This window comes from Panthera uncia, chromosome D4, assembly GCF_023721935.1.
Source record: "Panthera uncia isolate 11264 chromosome D4, Puncia_PCG_1.0, whole genome shotgun sequence".
Lineage (NCBI taxonomy): Eukaryota > Metazoa > Chordata > Mammalia > Carnivora > Felidae > Panthera > Panthera uncia.
In genome coordinates, this window is record NC_064807.1 from 81824852 (window position 1) to 81852606 (window position 27755).

At 44.3% G+C, this 27755-nt stretch overlaps 1 protein-coding gene across 1 annotated transcript; it reads left to right on the forward strand.

The window, feature by feature from the left end:
- Positions 1 to 5594: 5594 nt before the first annotated feature.
- On the forward strand, positions 5595 to 27703 carry RABEPK (Rab9 effector protein with kelch motifs). Its single transcript, XM_049628814.1, has 8 exons — positions 5595 to 5697; positions 7684 to 7742; positions 10163 to 10320; positions 14672 to 14824; positions 19648 to 19809; positions 23636 to 23785; positions 25674 to 25823; positions 26406 to 27703. Exons 2-8 carry the CDS (start codon positions 7690 to 7692, stop codon positions 26696 to 26698), a joined length of 1119 nt encoding a protein of 372 aa, XP_049484771.1. The 5' UTR covers positions 5595 to 5697; positions 7684 to 7689; the 3' UTR covers positions 26699 to 27703.
- The last annotated feature ends 52 nt before the right edge of the window (positions 27704 to 27755 follow it).

Sequence of the window (27755 nt, forward strand, 5' to 3'; positions counted from 1 at the left end):
CCCGTGTGAGGCGTCTGCGCAGCGGCGTAAAGCTTGACCCGATTCTCCCCGCTACCTCCGCACGGCATACGCTCTCTTCAGCTGAACCCAGGCTGCAGGTTCCTAGAGGCGAACCCTAGTTCAGACCGTGAAACCTACTGGGACCCGTAGTTGTCTGCAGCCTGGGGTTCTGGGATTTGTAGTTTTTAGTAGTGGCCCGCTACTTCTCTTTTACTCCCCTTCCCTTCCTTTAGACTTTCACTTCTACCGGCCCAGAGAGACTTTTCCGATGCAAAAAGACAAAGTAGGTGACTCTAGCCATTCCTTGGTTTCTCAGTTCGAGCCTTTTAAGCATTCTGTCACCAAAACATCTTAAAAATTGGGTAAGCCTCGCCATAATTACCTGTTTGTACTTATCCAAGTCCTCGTGAAAACCTCGTCTAAGCCTGTCAGGGACATCAGGCTACCAATCTTGCAGCCTTGGAGAAAAGGAAACAGTGATTAAGCGTTTCTGATGCTAAATGATATATAAATGCTGTTTTTCCGTTTAATTCTCATAACAGTTGATAGGAAACCAAGGTTCAGAGAGGTTAAGTAACTTGCCCCCAAACACACAGGAACTAGGCATAGGAGCCGAGGTTGGAACATAGGTCTAACTGGTTTAAGTATGCTTCAGTGTGAGTCTGATGACGGCAGGGAGTCTTCTGTTCTACTCCCAGTGCAAAAAACAGAACCTGGCACTTAGTATAACCAACAATTGTTCATTTAGCAGCTATTTGTTGAACACCAACTGTATGCCAGGTACTGTTGTAGGCCTTTAGGATATTGAGCAAGCAAAATAGACAGAGATCTCTATCCTCTGTCTGTAAGTACATTCTAGAAGAGGAGACAGAACATAAACAACATAATAAATAACTACAGCATTTTAGAAAGTGCTAAGTGCCGGGGTGGGGGAGCAGTATAGGGAGATGGGGTGATGTATTTCTAAGAACCACCAGAGGTAGGGGAGTTAGCCAGTCAGACACTTGAGGGCAATTATAGGGAAGAGATTGGCACAGAGAACTTAAGGTGGAAGCATATCTAGATGGAATTTTGGAAATGGGAAGATTAATGTGGTTGGAGCAAGAGGAGAGGAGATGAGAGAAAAGAATGGTTTTACTTTTAATCTAATAGGGAGTTACTTCAGGGTTTCGAGCAGAGGAGTAACATGTATAACTCATTTTAAAAGGATCACTCTCTGGGGTGCCTGGGTGGCTCAGTTGGTTGAGCGTCTGACTTTGGCTCAGATAATAATCTCGCTGGGTTTGTGAGTTCCAGCCCCGCGTCAGGCTGTGTGCTAACAGCTCAGAGCCTGGAGCCTCCTTCAGATTCTGTGTCTCCTCTCTCTGCCCCTTCCATGCTCATGCTCTGTCTCTCTCTGTCTCTCAATAATAAATAAACGTTAAAAAAAATTTTTTTAACAAAAAATAAAAGTATCACTCTGGTTGCTGTATGAGATTGTAGTAGGTAGTTGTTGCAGTTGGGAGACCACTTAGGAGACTTATAAAATCCAAAACTAGCAGGTGCTCGATATTTGTTCAAGTGACCCAGGACTGGATCTTCTTGCGCTAAAGTGTATTTGGGGGACATTTGACTAAACTTTAATGAGATCTCCGAATGAAGTTCTTTCCAACTATTCTGTAATTGTGAAATTGTTTCAAAGTAAAATTATTTTTTTTTAAGATTTTCTTTTTAAGTAATCTCTACACCCGATGTGGGACTCACACCCACAACTCCGAGATCAAGAGGCACATGCTGTAGTGACAGCTCAGTAGTGACTGAGCCACCTGGGCACCCCTAAAATTAATTTTTAGTTTGTTGCAGAGTGCCTGGGTGGCTCATTTGGTTAAGCATCTGACTCTTGGTTTCGGCTGGGTCATGACCTCACAGTTCTTGAGTTTGAGCTCTGCATCTGGCTCTGCACTGACAATGCAGAGTCTGCTTGGGATTCTTTCTTTCTTCCTCTCTTTCTCTGCCCCTCCTTAAAAAAAATTTTAAGTGTGTTACAGAATGAATGATGCCCACAAGTATACATTTCTTCATTTATTCACTAAATAGTTATATAGCACTTATAATGTGAATGAGACAGATATGATCCTTCCTCTCATGGAGACAGAGGAGACAAATGATATAAATATAAATAAGCAAATACCTAATTGCAGTGTGTGATTAGTGCTAAAAAGGGAAAGGAGGGGTACTGTAAGTAAGAAAAATGGAGTGAAAGAAGCCTACTTTAGGTTGGCGGTATATTTTTCTTTTAAGTTTACTTACTTAAACTTGGGGAGGCGCAGAGAGAGAAGGGGAGAGAGAGAACCCCAGGCAGGCTCCGCACTGTCAGTGTAGGGCCGACATGGGGATGGATGAGGCGGGGAGGGGACGGCAGGGCTTGAACTCACAAACCGTGAGATCATGACCTGAGCCAAAATCAAGTCAGATGCTTAACCGGCTGGTCCACCCAGGCACCCTAGGTTGGCAATATAGTAGAGGTAAAGTGTGCAGACTCCAGCACCAGATGGTCGAGTTCAAGTCTAGGCTCTACTACTCGTACCATGATTTTGGCAAGGTTATTTATCCTTTTGGTGCCTCAGTTTTCTTGGCTTCTCTATGGAGATAATAACTGCCATCATATCGTATGGAGATGATAAGCATAATACTTACTGTATAGACTTGTACTGAGGGTTAACAGAGTTAATATATAGAAAGGGCTTAAAATGATAACATGTACAGAGTGAGTGCAATGTGTTAGCTCTTAGTATTAGGTGAGCAGGAAAGGCCTTTCTGAAGAGGTAACATTTGAGATTTTAGGGGAAAAAAAACAACATAAGGATGGCATGCTCAGAATTTCTTGGAGAAAAAATTCCAAATGAGGAAAAGATGCTATTGTTTTTGAGGTTTTAAAATTATTATTACAGTCCTCTTTAGAAAGATGGCAATTCACTTTTTTGGCTCTGAACCTCAGTAACTGGGAATTAGTCCTACTCAAGATACTTTCTCAGAACTGGGAAGGAAGGCAAGTAGGGGGATAGACATGACTGTTCTTTACAAACTATAATGTGCTTGAAAGGAAGGTGTCATCAGCATCATTGTTTCCCTCTCCGATACGTCAGTGAACAGGTAGGTAATGAAAGCAGATGGTATCCCCTTGCAGCGAAAGCAGGTGGCAGTTCCCACATTACCAAACCATCTGGCAAACTCCCTCCTGCAGCCCCACCTCATTCAGTGAACCTCACTCTTGACATCCACAGCAGAGAGAGATGAGGAAAGCATTCTTCAGAGTGTTTGGTGAGCTCTTAGAAGAGGTAATAGACACACCGGTCATTTACTTTGAAAACTGTACAGAACATGCTGACTGCCATGTGTTCTTTTTTCTTTTTTTTTTAAAGTAGACTCCTCCCCCAATGTGTGGTTCAAACTCAGGACCCTGAGGTCAAGAGTCGCATACTCTACTGACTGAGCCAGCCAGGCGCCCCCTGGAATGTGTTCTTAGTGTTCCTTGGCAAAGCAGTAAATCCAGGCTCCTGTTTCTGCCATTTATGTAGGCTAGTTATTTTGTAAGTTCTCTGGGCCTCAATTTCCATTTTTTAAAGTTTTGTTTAATGTTTATTTAATTTTGACACAGAGAGAGAGACAGAGACAGAGACAGAGTGCGAGTGGGGAAGGGGCAGAGAGAGAGGGAGACACAGAATCCGAAGCAGGCTTTAGGCTCTGAGCTGTCAGCACAGAGCCTGACGCAGGACTGGAACCTGAGCCAAAGCTGGTCACTTAACTGACTAAGCCACCCAGGTGCCCCTCAATTTCCATTTTAAAAATAGATCTCAAAATTTCCTTCCAGCAATTTCTGAAATGTGACTTCTAGTGTAAAGCATAGGTCTCACAATGAAAGTTGGTTGCCGTTTTGCCCACAGACCTCTTCCAATTTTTCTTATTTATGTGCAACTCCAGTTTGGAATCTTGAAATGGAGCTAGCCAAAAGACACAGGGCCCATCAGAGCATTCCACAGCTCTGAGCAGAAATCTCCATCAAGATGTACATGGACATACGGCAGAGCCAACTTAGCCTTGGTTTTCTTTCCTGAAGGAGAGCAGAATGACTGAATGTGGCAGACAGCAATGGAGATTTTTCCATTAATAATGGGAACTCATAAAGACTCCAGGTGTTTGAAATAAGATATTTGAGCAGTGAGGAGAGCTGCAGACCTCGAATTCCATTTTGTCAATAAATTCCTGTTATAGGGTAGCCTGAGTTGTTCAGTCGGTTAAGTGGTAGACTTTGGCTCAGGTCATGATCTCATGATTCGTGAGTTCAAGCCCTGCATTGGGCTCTCTGCTGTCAGCGCAGAGCCCACCTCAGATCCTCTGTCCTCCTCTCTCTGTACCTCCCTGCTATGCTCTACCTCCCTCTCTCTCAAAAATAAACATTAAAAAAATTTTTAATGTTAATAAATTCCTGTTATAATTTCAAGAATTGGTATTCAAGGTATTATGATCCTATTCAAGAGATGAGGAAAATAGGGCTCAGGAAGATTCATGAACTTGGTAAATGTCAGGGTTAGATGGTTAGTGCTGGAGCCTGGATTTGAACCCAAGCATGGCTATCTGGTTCCCACTAGGCACTATACTTCAGGAGCTCCTGAGATCTCCTTCCTTAGCTTTTTCCTGTTTCCTATGACACAACAACTGGCCTCAGCCCTCCTAAGTGATTGTGGGATTCTCTGGAACATATACATAGGTGAGTCAGCTCTGCATTTTCAGGAAAGCTGCAGAGAACCTATGCTCATGGAGATCAGAGGTAATGCAGATGAGCAGTCTAGCTCAGGACTAGTGTCTAGAGTTTATTTATAGGAATAGCATTATACTTTGCAGAGGACCAGCTCTATGCCAGCGACTGTGAACTGAGCGTTTTATATTCATTAGCTCATTTATTCCCCGCCATAACCTTGTGACAGAAATCTTACCAGCTCGATTTTACGGATGGGTGACACTGAGGCCCAGAGAAAAGTAACTTCCCCCCAAATGCTCTCGTCGATGAACATTTTATTCCTTGCACTTTTTGCAAATGTACCTAATTATTTTTCTGTTTAATCTCGCTCTCTAGTTAGACTGTAAACTCCAGGAGGCCAGGGGCGACGCTTGGTTCAGCATAGTGCCTGCCATAGTTACAAACGCTAATTATGGAATGAGTCAGCTGCTTAAGACACCAAAGCTTGAACTGACCTAAGACCAAGCAGGGACATTTCACACCTAGGAAAGGGTCTTTGAAACCATTTCAAAAACCATTTATAACATCCGCTGGAACTGAAAACACCCTAGCTCCTTCAGGGGAGCCCAGCTGCGGAAGGAATTTGGGTCCTCTAAGCCGATGCCCAACCCCCTGCACTTCGCTTGTTAAGTCGTTTCCAAGGAGCCCTGGCTTATTTACTCCGCCGGGGAGGAAAGGCCCCAGGGACGGCCGGCCAGTTTGGCTCCCGAGACACGCACAGCCAGGCCGACATTCCTGGCGCGTAGGAGCCCTCCCGGTCCCCTTCCAAAGGGCGCGCCCTGGGGACCGGGCCAATGACGCGGGGAGACGGAGAGCGGTTGGCAGTCCCGCTCTTCCGGGCCTGGGGGAGGGGCGAAGGCACAACCCCCGCCCATGTTAGGGGCGGAGCCACAGTCCGGGACCATCCTAAGCTGCCGCAGGTAATGCGGTTCGGGTCTGGGGGTGTCCGGGCCGTGGGTTTGACGCGATCCTGGGCGGGAGCCGCCGCATCCTTTAGGGGAGTGGGCCCGGGCCGGGTGAAGAGCCCTGGGGAGGGCGTGCTCGGGTTCCGGCCCGGCCTCATTGACGGAAAGAAACCAGCCTGTTCTCTCCCGACACTGTGTCCTCTGTCGCTGCCACGCGGGGATGGAACTGGGGGATGGGACTGGCAGAGGTAGCTGCAATGAAGTCCCCGCTCATACGAAGTTTACCCACTGGGCTTTGGGGACCGCGGTCAGTGGCTTAGGCCAAAAGTTGGATTTGTTCGTTCATCTCCCAGAAATCTCATCTATGTTCTTTCTTCGTTCACTCATCCCTCAATTCTACTCTAAGCCGGGGCCCATTGGTAGGTTCTTTGAAAGAATCTGAGAGGCCCAGCTCTGTTGGAATTTACTCTAGAATCTAATCTAGGGACTTTTAAATGGATAATCACATTCAGAGTGATCCCTGCAATGATGGTGACTTCATTGATAACCTTCAGAGGGAGAAGGAAGTAACTTGAGGATGTAAATGGAAAACAACAAATCAGGGAAGGTTATACTGAGGGAGGGACTTTTGAACTGGGCTTTGGAGGTTGGGAGTTTCCTAGTTGACCAGAAGGGAAGGGACATTTCAGGTACCAGAAGTAGCACGCAGATGCGAGATATGAAAGGGCCTGACATGTTAGAAACAACAAATATAGCAACAGTAGCTCACTATAGCAGTGGAGGTGAGTCCCTGGGAAAAAGGTTGAGTCCAGAAGGCTTTGAATGCCATGCTGAGGCATGGATTTATCCCAGAGATCAGTATTTCTCAACCTTTTAAGGTATTTTATCTTTTGGGGTGCCTGGCGGGCTCAGTCAGGAGAACATGTGAGTCTTGATCTTAGGGTTGTGAGTTCGAGCCCCGTGTTGGGTGCAGACATGACTAAAAGAAATTTTTTTTAATGTTTTTATTTTATTTTTGAGAGCAAGAGAGAGAGAGACAGAGCATGAGTGGGGGAGCAGAGAGACACAGAATGTGAAGCAGGCTCCAGGCTCCGAGCTGTCAGCACAGAGCCTGATGATCTGAGTTTCGAACCCACAAACTGTGAGATCATGACCTGAGCCTAAGTCAGACACTCAACTGACTGAGCCACCCAGGCACCTCTAAAATAAATTAATAAAGCTTAAAAAAAATAAAATATAAAATATTTTATCTTTTGATGAGTATAAACATCTTATGACCCTTGCAAATATTTTTTTAATGTTTATTTATTTTGAGAGAGAGTGCTAGAGCATGGGGGGGGGGGGGGGGGGGGGGGGTGGGCAGAGATAGAGGAAGAGAGAGAGAATCCCAAGCAGGCTCTGTGCTGTCAGTGCAAAGCCTGACATGGGGCTTGATCCCCCCAACTGTGAGATCATGACCTCAGCCAAAATCAAGAGTCAGGCGCTTAACTCACTGAGCCACCCAGGCACCCCACCCCTGAAAATATTTTGACATATGTCCCTTCTCCATGAAAATCACAGACACACAGAAAACTTTAGCCAAAAAACCTCTGTAATTGGGGGCCTCTGGGTAGCTTAGTCAGTTAGGCATCTGACTTTGGCTCAGGTCATAATCTCACAGTTTGTGAGTTGGAGTCCCACGTCATGCTCTTTGCTGATAGCTCAGAGCCTGGAGCCTGTTTCAGATTCTGTGTCTCCCTCTCTCTCTGCCCCTCCCCTGCTCACCCTCTGTCTCTCTTTCTCAAAAATAAATAAAACATAATAAAGAAAAACACTGTAATTGTGTCAATAAAGTTGTGTTATATTTGCCTCCCAAATTTAAGTTTATATCAAAAGGTTGGTAATGCTTATTCAGATGAACCAAGCCCTAGAAATCGGCACATCAAAAGGAAAGGTTTTAAAGAAGGAAGTGACCTGATTTGTCCTGTGTGTCTAAAAAGTGCCTTTTTTTCTTATGCATAGGAAACCATGAAGCTGCTGCCAGTCTTGGGGCCTGGAGACAAGCCCAGGAAAGCAACATGGTCTGTAAGGAAGGATTCAGACAGAGAAAAACAAGAGTTTTTGTTTCATTTATAAGTAGTTTACTAACATATTTGATCATCTCTGTGAAAGGGTAGAGACGAAGCTGTCTGTAGTTGCTGGTAATTAGACTCAAACTGTCTGAAAAGGTCTTCAGAGGAAAGATAGTGGGGCAATAATTATCACAGAGCAGATGTTGATTTTATTAAAATCCATTTACTAGGAAGAATAAGGCACTGACCATCTGGCATCCACAGCTCCAACACTGTGTCTTCCCTCAAGCTGTGACTCATTTTTAAGATTCTCAGGGAATTGGATTTGGATTAAACTGGCCTTACTGCTTCTTGGTTGCTTGCTCAACCAACGCTTTATTCAACTAACAATGGCCTGACGGGCAGCTGCTGTGTAGGTGCTCAGGGTACAAAGGTGAATAGTCTCCTAGTAGTGGGGGTTACGGACTAAGCAGGTGATGGCGGTGAGTGTGATCAGTACTGAAGGAGGGCTCACAGAAGGCTGTAGAGAGGAGACAATGCTTCTGCAGGACCTTGGAGAGGAGGGTCTCCAGTTTGGCTTCCCCATGTCCCCTCCTGCTCTCTAGCCAACGTAAATCTGCTCCTGGCATTCCCTGGTTTAAAACCCTTTTGTGTCTCTTTGATCTTAAGATAAAAACCAGAGTCCTTAAAATGGCCCACCTGTCCCTGCCTGTCTTTTCCAACCTCAGGTACCCTTACTCATCCTTTGTTCTCTTTCTCTTCGTTAACATGCCTTGCACTGCCCACTCAGGTACTGTATGTGCTGATCTCTACCTGGGTCACTCTTTCCCTCCATCTTTTCATTCCTCTCTTTGTCCACCTAAGTTCTCATACTTCAGAGCTCAGTTCAAATGGTGCTTCTTCAGGAAGACTTCTCTGACCCCCTCCCTCTCACACCTCTCCTTATAGGCTGAGGTCCCCTTAGGATATGTTCTCATAGTATATATCCCTATACATATCCTGTACTCCTTTATAGCACAATTAAAATAAAATGGGTATTTGTGAAATTACCTGTTTAATGTTTCTCTTCCCAACTAGTCTGTGAGGGCTCTGAAGGCAGGGACTTTTTGTCGTATTCACCACGTATCTGGGTGGCTGTGTGCTCTTGGGTAAGTTATTTAACCTTTCTAAGTCTCGGGTTCTCAGTTGTAAAAATCAGATGGTGATAATAGTACCGTCCTCAAAGGGGTTTTGTACAGATTAAGGGAAACCAGGATTGTAACGAAGTTCACAGCCTACGCGGTACATTGTTAGTAATCATCAGGTGATCATAGGGTATGTGAATCTGGTTATCAGAAGAGGGATCTGGAAAAGAAATTGAGACTGGAAATCGCTGATGAGTATGTAGATGGGTGGTAAATTGAGACCATCAGTGCAGATGAACTTGACAGGGTAAGTGAACACAGACTGAGAAGAGAATCCAAGGGTATTAAGGGTTAGGAGAAAGCTGGTAGGAAAGGAGTCAGGGCAAGAAAACAGAAAAGAGCAGCCAGAACAATGGGTAGAGAACCAAAAGGAAGGGATGTGGGGAAGCCAGGTGAGGAGAAAGGTACAAGAAAGAGGAAAGAGTCAGGAGTACCAGATGCCTGAGAGGTCTAATGAGCCAGTGCCTGAAAAATAGCTACCGAATTTTCTTTTCCAACCGGGAAGTTTGAATTATGTTTTTTGGTTGGCATTCAGAGTGACTTTAGAGAATGGGATGAATGGATCCTGTATTTGATTTTTTCAGAGTCCTAGCTCTGGCTTCTGAGTCAAGCTTTCTGAGTAATCTGGAAAAGCTCTTAAAATCTATACATTTTGGAGAATATTTCTTGACAGAGCATCATGGGTTAGCGGCAGGATCGTTGGGGCTGTAGGTTCCTACGTGAGAGGCCATAAAGCTCTAGCCACCATTTACTGAGTCCTTCCCTGCACTGTTACAAGACTTCATCTTACCTTCACAGCAAAGAACTATTGCCAACCTCACTGTCCAAATGAGGAAACTAAGGTTCGGAAAGGTTAAATGACTTCTAAAAGGTCACACATCTCAAAAGCACCTGAGCTGGGAATTCACAAACCATGCTCACAGGTACCATCTCGTGCTGGGACACACCACTGAACTTCTCTGGGTGTCAGTTTCCCTGTCTGCCAAATGGGGACAATTACTAGTCCAGTGCAACCCCATTAGGTTAATGTGAGCTACAAGTGGGGACAAAATTGAAAAGTCAAAGGTTATGTGCAAATGTAGGGACAATTATCAATGAGGGAAATACTGCCTTGGTGGATACAACTTAAGGTGGGTGTATGTATAAGACTCTTCATTCTGGTGAGTATTTCATGAGGAGTGGAAAGAACACATGGCCCCGTTTATTCTCCGCTCAGGTCTCCTGAATACATCCTTCCTTTGGCAGGTACACCTTGACCCCCCCTGGAGACAGCCCCTGTGCTCGGGTTGGCCACAGCTGTTCATATTTACCCCCAGTTGGTGATGCCAAGAGAGGGAAGGTCTTCATTGTTGGGGGAGCAGATCCAAGCAGGAGCTTCTCAGATGTGCACACCATGGATCTGGGTAAGACCAGCAGCTGCGGAGCCCGTGCCCTGTGGCCAGAGAGCAGGGCTTGTGCTACCGGCCATGACCAGACCATTCGTAAGAACACTGGTTGAGACCAGAGAGCAGGGTTTTCCTCTAAGAAAATGAACATCACCGAGAGGCCCCTAACGTCTCAGCAGACGTCCACCAACCAATACCTCATTTTGGGGGGTGAAAGAGTCTCTATAGAGCCCCGGACATCCAACCATTGCTTCATCAGATATTTTTCTGGGAGATATTGATGGCTCCACCTCCTCTTCCATCCACATAATTCATTAATCACCAAGCCCTAAACGTCTCTATCTTCATCCACATCTGTCCATTTCCACTACTACGACTGCAGTCCAAGCATTTTTACTTCTCTCTCTTTTTGTTTTAAAGCCTGTCTGTTTTTTTAAAGAGTTTTTTTAATGTTGATTTATTTATTTTGAAAGAGAGCGAGCAAGCCAGGGAGAAGGGCCCAGAGAGAGAGGAGAGAAAATCCCAAGCAAGCTCCACATTGACAGTGCGGAGGCCTTTGCGGGGCTCAGTCTCAAGGACCATGAGACCATGACTTGAACTGAAACCAAGAGTCAGACACTTAACCACCCAGGTGTCCCTGAAGTTGTTTGTTTATTTTTTTTTAACTTTTATTTATTATTAAGAGACAGAGAGAGACAGAGCATGAGCATGGGAGGGGCAGAGAAAGGAGGAGACACAGAATCCGAAGCAGGCTCCAGGCTCTGAGCTGCCAGCACCGAGACCGATGCAGGGCTCGAACTCACAAACCACGAGATCATGACCTAAGCCGAAGTCAGATGCTTAACCGACTGAGCCACCCAGGCGCCCTTAAAGTTTGTTTGTTTGTTTGTTTGTTTGTTTGTTTGTTTTGGGGGGGGCGGGGACAGAGAGAGAGGGAGAGAGGGAGAAAATCCCAAGCAGGCTCTGCACTGTCAGCACAGAGCCCAGTGAGGGGCTCGAACCCACCAACAGCGAGATCATGACCTGAGCCAAAATCAAGAGTCAGACACTTAACCGACTGAGCCACCCAGGTACCCCTAAACATTATTACTCTTCAACTGGACATAACAACAGCCTCTTTTCTGGTCTCCCTGCTTCCAAGTTTACCCCGTAAATGCACCGTACGTGCATTTTCCATACCTAGACAGTATTGTCTAAAATACAAATCTGACCATGTCATTCCTACATTTCAAGCCTTTCCCAGCTCCTTTCTTGGCTCTCCCAAACCCATATTTGCTACCCGGAGTATCTTTCAGTTCCTTGAACATGTCTTAAATTCTGGCCTCCAAGCCTTTGCACCTATAGTTCCCTCTGCTTGGAAGGCTCTTCCCTTTCCTTATCACCTGGCTACTATTCCTCTTTCAGATCCCACATTAACTGCCACTTCCATCAGAAAGCTTTCCCTGATACTTCTGGGCTAGTTTAGGCAGTACCACTGGAAAGGAGAAATCCTGTTTTCCTTCTCTACTCCTGTCTCTCCTCCCAGCACTAGTCTCAATACTTTATTTCTGGCCACCAAATGTCTGGGAGTCTTTCCCCATACCAAACAATTCTGCAACACCCGCTGGGTGTCCTACAACTCGATTCAGTTCTGACAAGATCCAGTTGGACTTAGCATCACATTCTCACAGGTTAAGGGCTCGGTCCCATAGAACTGTCCTGCCCCTGTCCCACTGCAGATGCTAACCCCAAGTCCAGGCTGTTGCCTATGCTTCTGACCTACCAGCTATAAATTGGAGAGTCCCATGATCCCTACGGTTCCATTAATTTGCTAGAGTGGCTTACAGAACTTAGGAAAATAGCTTACATATTAGATTACTGCTTTATTATAAAAGGATATAACTCAGGAACAGCCAGATAGAAGAGATGCATAGGGCAAGGTATGGGGAGAAGGGCACAGAGCATCCTTACTCTGAGGGTGCACAATCCTCCCAGTACCTCCTCGTGGTTACCGACCTGGACGCTCACCAAATACCTGGTTTTTTCTGGAGGCTTCTTTATGCAGGCATGATTGATTAAATTACTGGCCATTGGTGATTGATTCAGCCTTTCCCAGAGGTGGATGTGGGAGGCTAGGTGAAAGTTCCAACCCTCTAATCATATGGTTGGTTCCCCTGGCAACCAGCCCCCATCCTTAGGGCTTTCCAGAAGTCACCTCGTAAACATAAATCCAGGTGTGGTTGACAGGGGCTTTTTATAAAAGACACCCTTTTCAATCTTATCACTTGGGAAATTCCAAGGGTTTTAAGAGCTCTGTGCCTGGAACTGACAGAGATCACATATATATTTCTTCCTTTCTTTCTTTCTTTCTTTCTTTCTTTCTTTCTTTCTTTTCTTTCTTTCTTTTTTATATTTTTTATTTATTTTGAGAGAGAGACGGGGAGAGGGAGAATCCCAAGCAGGCTCTGTGCTGACAACAGATGCGGGGCTCGATCTCACGAACCGTGAGATCATGACCTGAGCCGGAATCAAGAGTCAGATGTTTAACCGACTGAGCTACCCAGGTGCCCCAAGATCACATATATATTTCTTTTTTTTTTTTTTTAATTTTTTTTAACGTTTATTCATTTTTGAGACAGAGAGAGACAGAGCATGAATGGGGGAAGGTCAGAGAGAGAGGGAGACACAGAATCTGAAACAGGCTCCAGGCTCTGAGCTGTTAGCACGGAGCCCGACGCGGGGCTCGAACTCACGGACCACGAGATCATGACCTGAGCCGAAGTCGGACGCCCAACCGACTGAGCCACCCAGGCGCCCCAATTTCTTAATAATAAATCACAATGTCACAACCACCCTCTATATTTCCATAGTATCCTGTACTTCCCCATCCTTATTCCACTTCACAGCTCTTACCACGTGTGATTATTTCTTATCCGTCTTCCCCACAGGAGTATAAGCTCCTTGGAAACAAGGAACATGGTTATATTACTCATCACTGTACCCCCAGCCACTACCATAGCACCTGGCACAGAGTAGGTGCTTTCTAAGTATTTGGATAGATGGATGATGAATGGAAAACGAACGGATGGTGACCACCATGTGCTTTACACGATGGCAGACCCCCATACGTGTTTTGTTAGGCCCATGCAAAGTCGCTATTATTGATTTAATCTAAGTTGTTTACCAACCAAATGTACAAGGGTCTACATATAAAAATTGAGATGGTTTGGCTTCTCTTGATGATTTTGGAAGCTCTGACATCAGTAGGCCTGTATGTCTACATGGCAACAGATTTTTGGCACTGAGCTGCCCCGCCTATCAAATGGGGTTCTCATCCCCCAACTTGCCACGTTCCCTCCTATGTAGGCACTTGAATTTCTACACCCTGCACTAGGAATTCAAAGGCAATTAAAATTTCTTCCAGCCCTCAAGAAACTCGCTGAGTAGTCCGCTTATATTTTTGGTGTGACCTATTATTACTAGCTTTGTGACTCTGGTTAACCTGTGTAAACCATTTGGGCTTCAGTGTCCTATAAAATGGGGCTACTGTCTTACTTCCCTGAGCAGTTGTGAGCTTGTTTTAGCCAGAAATCATTTAGCTGCAGGTAACAGAAACTCTCTTAAACCAGCAAAAAAAAAGGGAAGAATCTAAACATAGGAGATAAAGCCTAGACTCAGGAGAGAGTAGAAGCAGGAATTGGAAAACTGTCAGAGATCATCTACCTCCTCCCTCATCTCTGAGGAGATCTTTTTTTTTTTTTTTTTGTAGTTATTTGGTATTTCTTTTCTTTTTTTTAAATTTTAACTTGTTTTGTTTTTTATTTTTTTTTAATTTACATCCAAATTAGTTAGCATATAGTGCAACAATGATTTCAGGAGTAGATTCCTTAGTGCCCCTTACCCATTTCGCCCATTCCCCCTCCCACGACCCCAAGATCTTCTTTATGTAGATGTTTCTTTCTTTCTCTTCTCCATACTTTGGCTTTAGCTGCTTCTCCATACATGCAAGAAGAAATCCAGAAATCTGTTCGAATTCCAGATTCTCTGGAGGGAAGATCTGACCCATTTGGGGTCAAGTAACTACCTTTGACCCAATGAGCTGAAGCTAGAAAGTCAAGGTGTAGTACAAACAGATCTTCTGGGATCTCTACCCCCCTGGTTGGGAGAATGGGGACAGTTTCCATAGAGGAGGGTTTATAGACTAGGCAGACAGCCCCCGAAATTCTATTATAGAACTTTTTGGAATTTGACCATATTCCCTGCCAGTGATCTGATGGTTGTGGTGGTTATGCTTTCGACTTTTTCTCCTCACTACTCTCCCCCAAGTTTGTCAACTGACATAAACTACAGTGGCAGTTCCAGTGCAGGAACTGAGTGAAATGTTTTCTAGGAACACACCGGTGGGATTTAGCCACCTCGGAGGGCCTCTTGCCCCGGTACGAGCATGCCAGCTTTGTTCCCTCTTGTGCTCCTCATACCATCTGGGTGTTTGGAGGTGCTGACCAGTCAGGAAATCGAAATTGCCTTCAAGTTCTAAATCCTGGTAAGTAGCCAAAGGTTCTTTTATTTACCTAAGGAAAGAAATCCAATTCCAATTCCTATAGCAAAACTCATTTGGATTGTACTGAATAATCTGTTTAACTTGCTGGCCTCATAGAAAACAGAAATTTTAACTTCTGGCAAAATCTGAAAAGAACAGAATTGCATTTCCCCCACCCCCTCATCTTGTAACATTTGCAATTATCAATTTGTTAAAAGCCAAAACTGGAAGAAACTTCAGAGAACAGTTATGCCAAGTGGGCGACCCAGGTCCAGGGGAAGTGACTTTCCTAAAGTCCTAAGAGAGTCAGTGACTAAGCTAGCCTAGAACCTGTCAGCTAGATCAGGGGGTCTTAACTGGGGGCGATTGTGTCCCTCAGGGGACAATTGGCCATGTCTGGACACATTTTTGGTGATCAAACATGGAGCATGGGCAGTTGCTACTCGCATCTAGTGGGCAGAGGACAGAGATGTTGCTGTCCCCCCTGTAATGGCCAGGACAGCCCCCCAGAATAGCAAATCATCTAGTCTCAAATGCCAATAGTGCCAAAGTTAAGAAACCCTGACCTAGATCCTCCTATTATGTTTCTTTTAGCCAAACAGTGCAAAGTTCCTACCCAGTCTCACTGGCAGTTTTCTCACTGACAAAGCAGTTTGGGAACATCTCTTCTAAGAGATTGTTGCTGAACCACCCATGGGAGGTGGACTTGTCTTTTGTTACAAATTATAATTAAAATTTTTTTGTTGTTGTTTTCTCTTTATAAATATAATAAAGGGCGCCTGGGTGGCTTAGTCGGTTGAGTATCCGACTCTTGATTTTGGCTCAGGTCATGATCTCACGGTCGTGGGATTGAGCCTGCACATCAGGTTCTGTGCTGAGTGTGGAGCCTGCTTAAGATTTTCTCTCTCTCTCCCCCCCTCTAGCCCTCTCCCTCTCTAGCACAGGCTCTCTCTCTCTCTCTCAAAAAATAAATACATATATAAATAAATATAAGTAAGTAAATAAATAAATAAATAAAATTCATTTTAAAATATTTGAAAAGTGGGGGCAGCTGGGTGGCTCAGTCAGTTGAGCGTCTGACTTCAGCTCAGGTCATGATCTCGCGGTCCATGAATTCGAGCCCCGCGTCGGGCTCTGTGCTGACAGCTCAGAGCCTGGAGCCTGTTTCGGACTCTGTGTCTCCCTCTCTCTCTCTGCCCCTCCCCCGCTCATGCTCCATCTCTCTCTCTCTCTCTCTCTCTGTCAAAAATAAATAAACATTAAAAAAAATTTAAAAATAAACATTGAAAACAAATTTAAAAAAATTTTTTGGAAAGTGTAAATAAATGGACAAAAGGCATCCACAATCCTGTGACATTAAGGCTACTGAGAACATCTCAGTACTTCCTTTCTTTTATTTCTCTGCATTTTTGTAAGCCTGAGTTCATACTATTTCACCAGCACACTGTTGTACCTTTTTCCTTTTAAAATTCATAATTACTGCAGAAATTACTTCCTGCTGACATTGCTGTAACATCACCTTTAATGGCTGCATGATACTCCATTTTGTGACAATACCATCATTTGGTTGTCAGATTTACACCATTATAAATAACAAAGCAGTGAACATCTTTGCTCAGAAGTCACTGACAATTATTTGCTTAGAATTCATGCCTAGAAATAAAAAGACTATATAAAACATTGAGCCCGACAGCCTTTCCTCTGCTGTTCTGCCTGCCATTCCATTGTGGTATATTCAGTAAACTTCTATCTCCTTTGTTCTGCTAAAACAAAACAAAACACTGTGAACTTTAAGACTTTTGATACATGCTACCCAATTGCTCTCCAGAATTTTCCAACTGCTTCTCTCTCCAGCTGTGTTTAATAGTGCATTTTCACTCCTGGCTGACTTTGAATTTATCTTTTTTTTAAAAATATTTTATTTTTAAGTAATCTCTATGCCCAAGGTGGGGCTTGAACTCACAACCCCGAGATCAAGAGTTGCATGCCCCACTGACTGAGCCAGCCAGCCACCCTTGAATTTATCTTTTTTTTTTTTTTTTTTGAGAGAGAGAGAGACAGTGAACAGGGGAGAGGAAGGGGAGGGAGGAGAGAGAATCCCAAGCAGGCTCCATATCCAGCATGGAGCCCGACGTGGGGCTCTGTCTCACAACCATGAGATCATGACCTGAGCTGAAACCAAGAGTCAGATGATTAACTGACTGAGCCACCCAGGCGCCCCTGAATTTATCATTTTTAAACACTGCTAATTGGGGGCGCCTGGGTGGCTCAGTCGGTTAGGCATCCGGCTTCGGCTCAGGTCATGATCTCGCGGTCCGTGAGTTCAAGCCCCGCGTCGGGCTCTGTGCTGACAGCTCAGAGCCTGGAGCCTGTTTCAGATTCTGTGTCTCCCTCTCTCTCTGACCCTCCCCCGTTCATGCTGTGTCTCTCCCTGTCTCAAAAATAAATAAACGTTAAAAAAAAAATTTTTTTTAAATAAATTAAAAAAAAAATAAACACTGCTAATTGGATAGCCCAAAAAGCTTGTATCTAATTCTTTAACTATGCACTTTGTTAACGATTAGCAACCTGGACATTTTTCACATGCCAGTCAACTCTTGCCCAGTGCTCTATCACTAAGATGCTTGTTTGCAGACAGTTGGTCTTCCGTCATTTGGGGATAGTAATAGTTTCTACCTGGCTAAGTTTGGCAAGGATTCAAATAAACTCAGTATCTGGCACATGGTTAATGCTCAATAATTGTGGTGGTGGCGGTTGACGTAACTGTGGCTTGGCAGATGGAAATCAGTTCTGGATCCCTGGGCTTCTGACTTTCAACGATGGCATCCATTTGAATAAAATACAGAAAATTTGGAAAGCGTCTGTCAGAGGAATTGATTTTCCACCAGATCCGTTTTCTCTCCTAGATAGTATAATTTGACACCATGCCCAAGATATAGGAAAAATGTGAGCGAATCATTAGCTGTTTTGTTACTAAGGCTAGTCCGCCAAATGGCTTAGGAGTCCTTTGAGATTATTTGTGCCAGCGTTTGACTTGGCAGCAACACAGTCCCAGGATCTTCTGGTCCTGGAGGTTGAGCATCGACTAACCCCCCACCCCCAAGATCCAAAAGCTCTCCAAGGTCTGTAGCTATAGAGATAATGACATTTTGCTTTAGATATAGGCTGAGACTTGTTTCATCTCAAGGTTCATGTTTTGAGTCCAATACATATTCCAGATGCTTCCTGTGGTACTCTGTGTACTGAATGAAGACCTTTACAAAAGGCACAGAATTTCCTAGACAAGAAATAATCCCTGGTGTGTTGCAGTGCACGAGTGTGGGAGTCTTGACAGAACTGAGTTCAAACCTCTGCTCTGCTACTCACAAGCACTGTGACCTGGGGGAAAGAACTTGCATGTTCCGAGCTTCAGTTCCCTCATCTGCAAAATGAGGATACTTTCCAGCCACCTGCTAGAGTTGAGTGGATAATGACAAGACAGAAGGTTAAGGGCAATGATTCTGCACAAGGAAGATACTCAATGTAATGCATCTGTTTCTATAAAACTCATGCTTCACTCTAAAAAGAAATAAGCTTCTGTGCACCTCCCAAGGTGGTGAAATTTTATTCTCAAGTCAGACGAGTGGAAAACACCTAGATCTTGGTGTTATCAAGATGGAATTTGAATCCCAAGTCAGCCATTTATTAGCTATGTCCCTTTATTTTTTTTTTAAAGATTTTATTTTTTATTTGTTTTTTTTAAAAATTTTTCAATGTTTATTTTATTTTATCATTTTTTTAAATTTGATTTTTTTATTTTTTTAAACTTACATCCAAATTATTTAGCATATAGTGAAACAATGATTTCAGGAGTAGATTCCTTAATGCCCCTTACCCATTTAGCCCATCCCCCCTCCCACAACCCCTCCAGCAACCCTCAGTTTGTTCTCCATGTTTATGAGTCTCTTCTGTTTTGTCCCCCTTGTTTATTTTATTTGTGAGAGAGAGAGACAGAGCATGAGCAAGGGAGGGGCAGAGAGAGAGTGGGACACAGAATCTGAAGCAGGCTCCGAGCTGTCAGCACAGAGCCCGACGCGGGGCTCAAACCCACAAACCGTGAGATCACTACCTGAGCCAAAGTCGGACCCTTAACCAACTGAGCCACCCAGGCGCCCCAAGATTTTATTTTTTTTTTTTAAGTAAATCTCTACACCCAACGTTGGGCTCAAACTCACAACCCCAAAATCAAAAGTCACACGCTCCACTGACTGAGCCAGCCAGGTGCCCCTAGCCATGTCATTTTAAACAAATGACTTCATCTGTCTCCGCTTCAATTCTCTTATCTGTAAAATGGAGAACTACTATTTACTTAGCACTTACTATTTATAAGGAACTATTATTATTACTACTGAAACTGTGATAACTTTGTCTACTTTCTTTTAATGCCACATAGTGTGGGGTAATTTGGCACATTTAGTTCTCACCTCTAGTGGGTATGCATTTTAGCAGATGTTGGTCTCCTCTGAATGGGCACAGGGCAGGGTAGTCAGCAAAGCAGAAGAGCGTTCAGAGAGGACGTTTGAAGGAAGGCCTCCAAAATCAAATCGACCTCATTCTTAATTGCATGTGTGACTTTTTCAATCTTGGGGATTTGCCTCTATCTGGGAAAATTCTAAGTATCACCCACTACCCCTCCTTGACTTTGGTGGCACAAGAACCCTGCCTAGGCCTTTGCTGTCCCCCTTGGGGATAGGGGTATGAAAGGTAACCCTGCCTGGCCTCAGAGTCAAGATGAGAGGCCCATCAGCCTGGATATTTTAGGTGACTGCCTACTCTCTCTAAACCAGAAACCAGGACTTGGACCATGCCGGAGGTGACCAGCCCCCCGCCATGCCCAAGAACATTCCACACATCGTCTGCAGCCATTGGAAACCAGCTGTATGTCTTTGGGGGCGGAGAGAGAGGCGCCCAGCCTGTGCAGGATGTGAAGCTGCATGTGTTTGACGCAAGTATGGACTGGAGGGCACCCCAGGGTTGCCACTTACCAGGTCAGAGCCACCCTGGCCTACAGCTTACCTGGTGTAGGAAGAAGAGGTTAGAAAATGACACTTTGTCTGAGTGTCTCTCTTCTAGATGTCTTCGGTGTATCCCTTAGCTAATATCTTCTTCCCACAGCAAAATTTGCATTTAAAAAGGTATAAATGATCACTTTAACATAAAGTGTCATTTATAAAGAAAATAGTACGAGTTTCCCCTTTAGCTTTTCCTTCCCACTACATAAACAGAGGTAAACATTGTTAGCTGTTCCTAATGTCTCCTTCCAGACATTCTTATGCGTTTATGAAATTTCTATGAATTTTGAAGTTACATAAAAACTTTAAAACACATACATGGAATCAGATAATAAATACAGTTCTATAGCTTACTTTTGCAGGGGTGAGGCTAAATCTTAGTAGTTGAAAACATGCCCTTTGTAGCCACATAACCTGGACTCAGGACCAGATCTGACACATACTTTCTGTATTGCTTTTTTTTTTTTAAGTAGGCTTCACGCCCAGTGCTGAGCCCGACATGGGGCCCAACACGGGACTTGAACTCACAACCCTGAGATCAAGACCTGGGCTGAGATCAAGAGCCAGATGTTTAATCGACTGAGCCACCCAGGCACCCCTGTATTACTTGTGACTAGTTAATCTTTCTAGGTCTAGGTTTGTTGATCTGTAAAATAGAAATGGTAAGGGGCGCCTGGGTGGCGCAGTCGGTTAAGCGTCCGACTTCAGCCAGGTCACGATCTCGCGGTCCGTGGGTTCGAGCCCCGCGTCAGGCTCTGGGCTGATGGCTCGGAGCCTGGAGCCTGTTTCCGATTCTGTGTCTCCCTCTCTCTCTCTGCCCCTCCCCCGTTCATGCTCTGTCTCTCTCTGTCCCAAAAATAAAAATAAAAAACGTTGAAAAAAAATTAAAAAAAAAAAAAAATAGAAATGGTAATAGTGCCCCTACTAAAAAGAACTGGGAAGATTAAATAAGATAATGTCATACAGTGCATAGCACAGTGCCTGGCATATAGGGGGCACCCAAGGGACATGAACTGTGTTATCATCCCTTCATTTAATCATCCATCATGGATGTCTTCTAAGTCACAACCGGTTTCCTTGTAGAGCATATCCTGTGGGTATTCCTTATTTATTCAGTCATTTTCTTACTGATTGACTTTTTGCTGACAGCGCCACAGTGAACATAAATTAATTTTTGTATGTGTTACAAACAAGGCTCCAGGCTCTGAGCCATCAGCCCAGAGCCCGACACGGGGCTCGAACTCACAGACCGCAAGATCGTGACCTGAGCCGAAGTCGGACGCTCAACCGACTGAGCCACCCAGGCGCCCCTCGTGTGTGTTTTTTAAGAGAGATGTAGCCTTTTGTTGAGAAGATACAGTAAGCAAACTTTCAAACTTATAAAGTGAAATTGGAAGCCTGGAGACAGAGTATAGTATGACTTTTCTCTTTCCAGAAAGAATGGTGTTTGCAATTCTTTTAAAGCACTTTTTATTTCAAAAAAAAGTTTCGTAAGTTTATTTATTTTGAGAGAGTGAGAGTAGGGCAGGGGCAAAAAGGGAGGGAAAGAGAGAATCTCAAGCAGGTTCCACACTTGTGAGTACAGAGCCTTATGTGCGGCTTAAACTCACAAACCGTGAGAACATAGTGACTCTTAATCTCAGGATCATGAGTTCAAGCCTCACATTGGGGGCAGAGCTTACTTAATTAAATTTTTTTTTTACAAAATAGCAGAAATAGGGGCGCCTGGGTGGTTCAGTCGGTTGAGAACCTGACTTTGGTTCGGGTCATGATCTCACAGTTTGTGGGTTCGAGCCCCGCATGGGGCTCTGTGCTGGCAGCTCGGAGCCTGGAGCCTGCTTCAGATTCTGGGGGCTCCCTCTCTCTCTGCCCCTCCCCTGCTCGTGGTCTGTCTGTCTCGCTCTCAAAAATAAGTAAACATGGGGCGCCTGGGTCGCGCAGTCGGTTAAGCGTCCGACTTCAGCCAGGTCACAATCTCGCGGTCCGTGAGTTCGATCCCCGCATCAGGCTCTGGGCTGATGGCTCGGAGCCTGGAGCCTGTTTCCGATTCTGTGTCTCCCTCTCTCTCTGCCCCTCCCCCGTTCATGCTCTGTCTCTCTCTGTCCCAAAAATAAATAAAAAACGTTGAAAAAAAAATTAAAAAAAAAAATAAGTAAACATTAACAAATATTTTTAAAAATAAAAGTTAGGGGCGCCTGGGTGGCTCAGTCGGTTGAGCGTCCGACTTCAGCTCAGGTCACGATCTCGCGGTCGGTGAGTTCGAGCCCTGCTTTGGGCTCTGGGCTGAAGGCTCAGAGCCTGGAGCCTGTTTCCGATTCTGTGTCTCCATCTCTCTCTGCCCCTCCCCCGTTCATGCTCTGTCTCTCTCTGTCTCAAAAATAAATAAACATTAAAAAAAAAAAAAATTAAAAAAAAAAAGTTAGAAAAAGCAGAAATAATTTCATATGTAATATTTGTGTCTTGTATTTTTCACTTAAGCACAGTTCTCCCTTGATCATGAAGTCTTCAACAATTTTATTTATTTATCTATTTATTTGTTTGTTTGTTTATTTTAAGTAGGCTCCACACCCAATGTGGGGCTTGAACTCATGACCCTGAGATTAAGAGTCACATGCTCTACCAACGGAGCCAGCCAGGCGCCCCAATCTTCGACATTTTTTTTTTTGCTTTTTTTTTTTAAGTTTATTTATTTATTTGAGAGAGAGATAGAGGGAGAAAGATGGTGAGTGGGGGAGGGGAGAGAGAGAGAATCCCAAGCAGGCTCTGCACTACCAGCACAGAGCCTGACATGGGGCTCAAACTCGCAAACCTGTGAGAACATGACCTGAGAGGAAATCAAGAGCCAGAAGCTCAACCGGCTGAGCCACCCAGGGACCCCTCCACTCTTCAACATTTTAAATAAATGCACAGTATTCTATCATGACTGTAGCAATAACAACTATTCACTTGTCTGTGCACTTAAGCTATTTTCCATTCTTTATTACAAACAATGCCATGATGAACGTGTTTATGCATAAACCTTTTTCAGATTATTTCAGATTGTATTCCTTTGAACGGTGGGGCTCCGTGCACAACCTTCAGGGGTACCACAAACAGTAATTCTCACACAAACTCTCACGTATTGAATACTTTGTCTGTGCTTATCTCATTTGATGCATACTTCAACCCTGAGAAGGAGGTATTATCTCTATCCCCATTTTACAACTGTAGAGGCTAGAGCTTAGAGAATTAACTGGTGCAAGGCCACGAAGTTATTCAGTGAAATGACCCAGTTTTCACTCCAACTTCCCTGGTCTGTTATCCTATACTGCGGCTCCAGCAGGCCCTGCTAACTTCAAAAGTAGCCTTATTTTCCCATGCTTCCAGCAAGTCAATTAAGGGTATTGTCTTGGGGAAAAAAAAAAAAAAAGACTCTGAGGTCTGTCACAGAAGAAGCAGACTATTCTTTTTAATTTTGCTGCAGTTCCAGGCTGAAGCTTAAAGGAGGTCTTTTTAAATTCAAAGCGAGGAATGGTTTCCTAAAGCCCAGTAGAATGGGCAGGCGTGGTAGGTAGTGAATTCTCCAGCCCTGAAAGTGTCCAAGCAGAGGCTCTACAGGTTGTAGAAGGAAGGAGGTCTGGATTGAGTTGGCAAGTTGGAGTGAATGTCCCCAGGTCACTTTTTGCTTTCAGCGTCTCTGCTTGCTGGGGAGTGAAGCTTGGGTGTATTTCTCATGTTCTTGCTTCATAGCTTTTTCATCTGATGCCAATGACTGCTTTTCTAGACACTCTGACCTGGTCACAGCCAGAGACCCTTGGAAAACCTCCATCCCCCCGGCATGGTCATGTGATGGTGGCAGCAGAGACAAAGCTCTTCATCCATGGAGGCTTGGCAGGGGACAAATTCTATGATGATCTCCACTGCATTGATATAAGTAAGTAGGGTAGAGGGCATGGGCAGTTATCTGCTTAAAATAAAATAAAATATACTTTGATAGAATATAGCCTTGCTCTTAAGTGTGGGTAATTTGGCCAGCCAGTGGAATCTTGGCTAGATTTCTGGCAAATGTGGCCTAAATAATAATAAATAATAATACCAATGAAAGCAATAATTTTCTGAGTACTTGCTATGTACCAGCCATTAGTTATCTCTTATGCTTCCAACAACCCTGCTCTTTCATTAAAACTCATTATGCTTTGGGTTCCCTGACTGGATTCCCTGACTGCCATTAGCCATTAACCCTATGCCCGTGAGGGATATGTGTGTCCTCGGAGTATGTCTGGGCGTTGGGGACCAGAATTGCCATGCTAAATGGTTAAAAACCCCTGGAAGAGGAAAGCTGGGGAGAATGTGAGAATCGTCTTTCAGTGTCTGAAGGGCTGACATGTCTTAGAGATCCTGGACTCATTCTGGGTTATTCGTTTAGATGATGAGCTCCCTTAGGGCAGAGGCTTTTTCTGTTTCCCCGGTATGTTTCCAGCACTTAACACAGTATCTGGCAGATTGCAGGTGATGAGTGTGTATCTTGGGTGGACAGACAAGCAAATGAACATGTTCTGCATTGCCCTAGACTATAAGAATTGGAGCTGTGGGCAGAAGGCATGAGAACTGCTGCTCAGTGTATTGGGCTGCCTTGCCCAACAATGAGTTCTCTGGCTTGGTGACATGTGAGGCCAAGTGACACTGGCTGGGATTCTTATATTGGCTAGAGTTTTGGCTGGGCTGAGTGATTCTCCCTTCCAACCCTGAGATGCTGGGCCCCTGCCTTGAAGTGACAAATGGAAAACATCTTCACGGAAGTGTTCCCTGCAGCGGTCAGCTGGGGTTGTAATGCTTATTTAGAAAAAAGAAAGTCCTGGGGTGCCTGGGTGGCTCAGTCAGTTAAGCGGTCCAACTCTGGATTTCAAGTCTTGATCTCACTGATCGTGGAATTGAACCCGTGGGATCGAACCCGCAGCGGACAGCAAATCACTATGCTTGCTTGGGTTTCTCTATTTCCCTCTGTCTCTGTGCCTCCCCTACTCACATGCACTCGTGCACCCCTGCGCTCTCTTTTCCAAAATAAACTTAAAAAAAAAAAGTCCTATTTCCTTGTGCTGAGGAGCTACTTCCTGGTTATTTCTCTTCCTTTCCTACTCTAGTAATTCTCTAAACCTAAAATCCAATACTATCTTGCCTCATTTCAATGCTTGTTTGAAAAGACACAAATATCCTTGCACAAATAGGTTGGGAGTAGGTGTTGGAGGCAGCACATTACGGTGGAGAGAACACAGGTTCTAGAGTCAGACCGGAGTATCATGGCTGTGCTTCTTGCTAGCTGTGGGATCTCGGACAACCTCGCCCTCTTTAATTCCATTTCCTCAAATGTAAGAACGAGGGTAGACAGAAGTAATAGCAGTTTCTTGGGGCTGTTAGGAGAATTAGGCGAGCAAAATATTTAGTGCCTAGCCAGCACTCACAGAGTTGCTAAGGAACTGCTAACATTTAAAATGCACACACGCAGACAGGGAACTCCCCTCCTGTGGGCTCCAAAATAGTAAATGGTGAGTCACCAAAGACAGTATCACTCAGTGGACTCCAAAGACCACTTACCTCAGAATTACCTGAGGTGCTTGTTAAAACTACAGATTCCGGAGCCTCTCCTCCCTCCCCGGACCACCCAAACAGAATCTCAAGCTCCCCCAAGTAATAAACCTTGTAATACTTCTCAGAGTGCTTGGTGAATGAGCTTCAGTGATTGGTCTGCCAACTACAAAAGTCTGACAAGTAAGGTTGAATCCATATTCTAGGCCATGTTGTACCCACTTTCTTTCTCTTGGCAGATGAGATGAAATGGCAGCAGCTAAGTCCCACTGGGGCATCTCCCGCAGCCTGTGCTGCCCACTCAGCTGTGGCTGTGGGGAAACACCTGTACATCTTTGGAGGGATGACTCCCACAGGAGCACTGGACACAATGCATCGGTATCACATAGGTGAGCAGGTGTTCACTGTGGATCTTTAAACTAATGCGACCATTCTTTGAAAAGTATCACAGCGCTTTAGTTTTTCATTTTGGTCCCTCCGCATCTAAATCTAAAGGAATCAGGGGTGCCTGGGTGGCTCAGTGGGTTAAGTGTCTGACTCTTGATTTTGGCTCTGGTCATGATCTCAAAGTTTCACGAGTTTGAGCCCCGTGTCAGGCTCTGCACAGACAGCACAGAGCCTGCTTGAGATTCTTCCTCTCTCCCTCTGCTCTTCCCCTGCTTGCAGTCTCTCTCAAAGTAAATAAATTTTAAAAAAACCCAAAACTTAAAAATAATTCTCCCTCTCCCTCTGCCCCTCCCCTGCACACATGCACACACTCTCCCCCGCTCTGTCAAAAATAATAACCCAAAGGAATGAAAACCAAACTTATAGGGAATGACATCATGAAAGCAGTAACACTGCCAATAGATTTTTTTTTTTTCCTTTTATTTCTTATTTCTGCTAGTACTTAGTGATAACAGCAAATCACTGAGCATTTCTGGAAATTTTTTGACGCAGAGCCTTTGTGTATATTGTTTTTTCTAACACAGAAAAGCAGCATTGGACCTTGCTTAAATTTGATACTTCTCTCCCCCCTGGACGATTGGATCATTCCATGTGTGTCATTCCATGGCCAGTGATGTGTACTTCTGAGGAAGAAGATTCCAATTCTCTCACTCTGAACTGTGATGCTGAGAAAGGGGATTCCGCCAGCAAAGGAGTGACCCAAGGTGGTGACTCACAGGAGGAAAGTCAGACTGACACACTGCTTTGTTTTGTGTTCGGCGGGATGAATACAGAAGGGGAAATCTATAGTGACTGTATTGTGACTGTAGTTGACTAATCCCACATTTTTATTAAATGACAACTTTTCAGGGAAGTTAAATGAAACCTTAGCTATTTTATACCTCCAAAATATTTTCTGCACTATATACCCCTCTCTTACCTAATTTGGGAGGTGAAGAAATGGATAGCCCAGTGCAAAAACCTCTCTTATATAAAGGGTTTTACCAGCAATACAACCTAGGTGGTAAGTGTGATTGGTCAAGATGCTGATCACAAAAATGTTGGAGAATTAAGCTGTAGAAACCATAGTGTGGACATTTACAGGTTGAAGCCTATCTTTCTAGTATTCATCTAGTAGCTGCTCTCCAGAAAGAGGTGCAGCCTGTTGGCATGTGAGAGCCACTGGGGACAGGGATGAAGACTGGCCCTTGTCTTTCCTAACCACCTGCTAACCCCACAACATACAGCACTGCAGGTCACTTTTAACCGTTGTATTGAACTTGGCCTGAACACCCTTGGTATTATACTCCATGCTTGTCCAAATGCTTCTGGGGCACTGCAGAAGTGTGGGCCTCCGACTAAAAACAGTCATGCCATCAGGTTCCAGTTCTGACACGTTAGAAAATTAACCTTTTAGCCCATTGCCCACCCCATAAAATATCTACTATCCTTGGGCAGTATTGAGTTTCATATCAGCACCAGAGAGCCTGCCCTTTTTGATCATGTAAAATCATTTATCTAGATCATCCTTTTCCCTCAGGAAGCCAATCCAAGTAATCTTGAACCTCCCTTGATACAAATGACTACCTTTGATCCACAGTTGTAATAGGGCTTAAAGTAATTTCTCACCATCCTAGACCCCACTCCAGACAACTAGTAAGAAATTTCAGAGATGAAGATTCTGACATAGTGGAAGTTAAAATATACTTTTATAAAAAATAATAAAATACTTTATATCCTAAAATTATGAACTGAATCTCAGTGTATAAAGTTAACATCAGTGATCCATCACTCAGCAAGTCTCAACGAATTCTAGCAGCTACAAAGCATTATTAGTAATAAAAAGCCCCCAGAAAGTTTTAAAGGTAAGGGGAAATTGGAAATTTCGACTATGT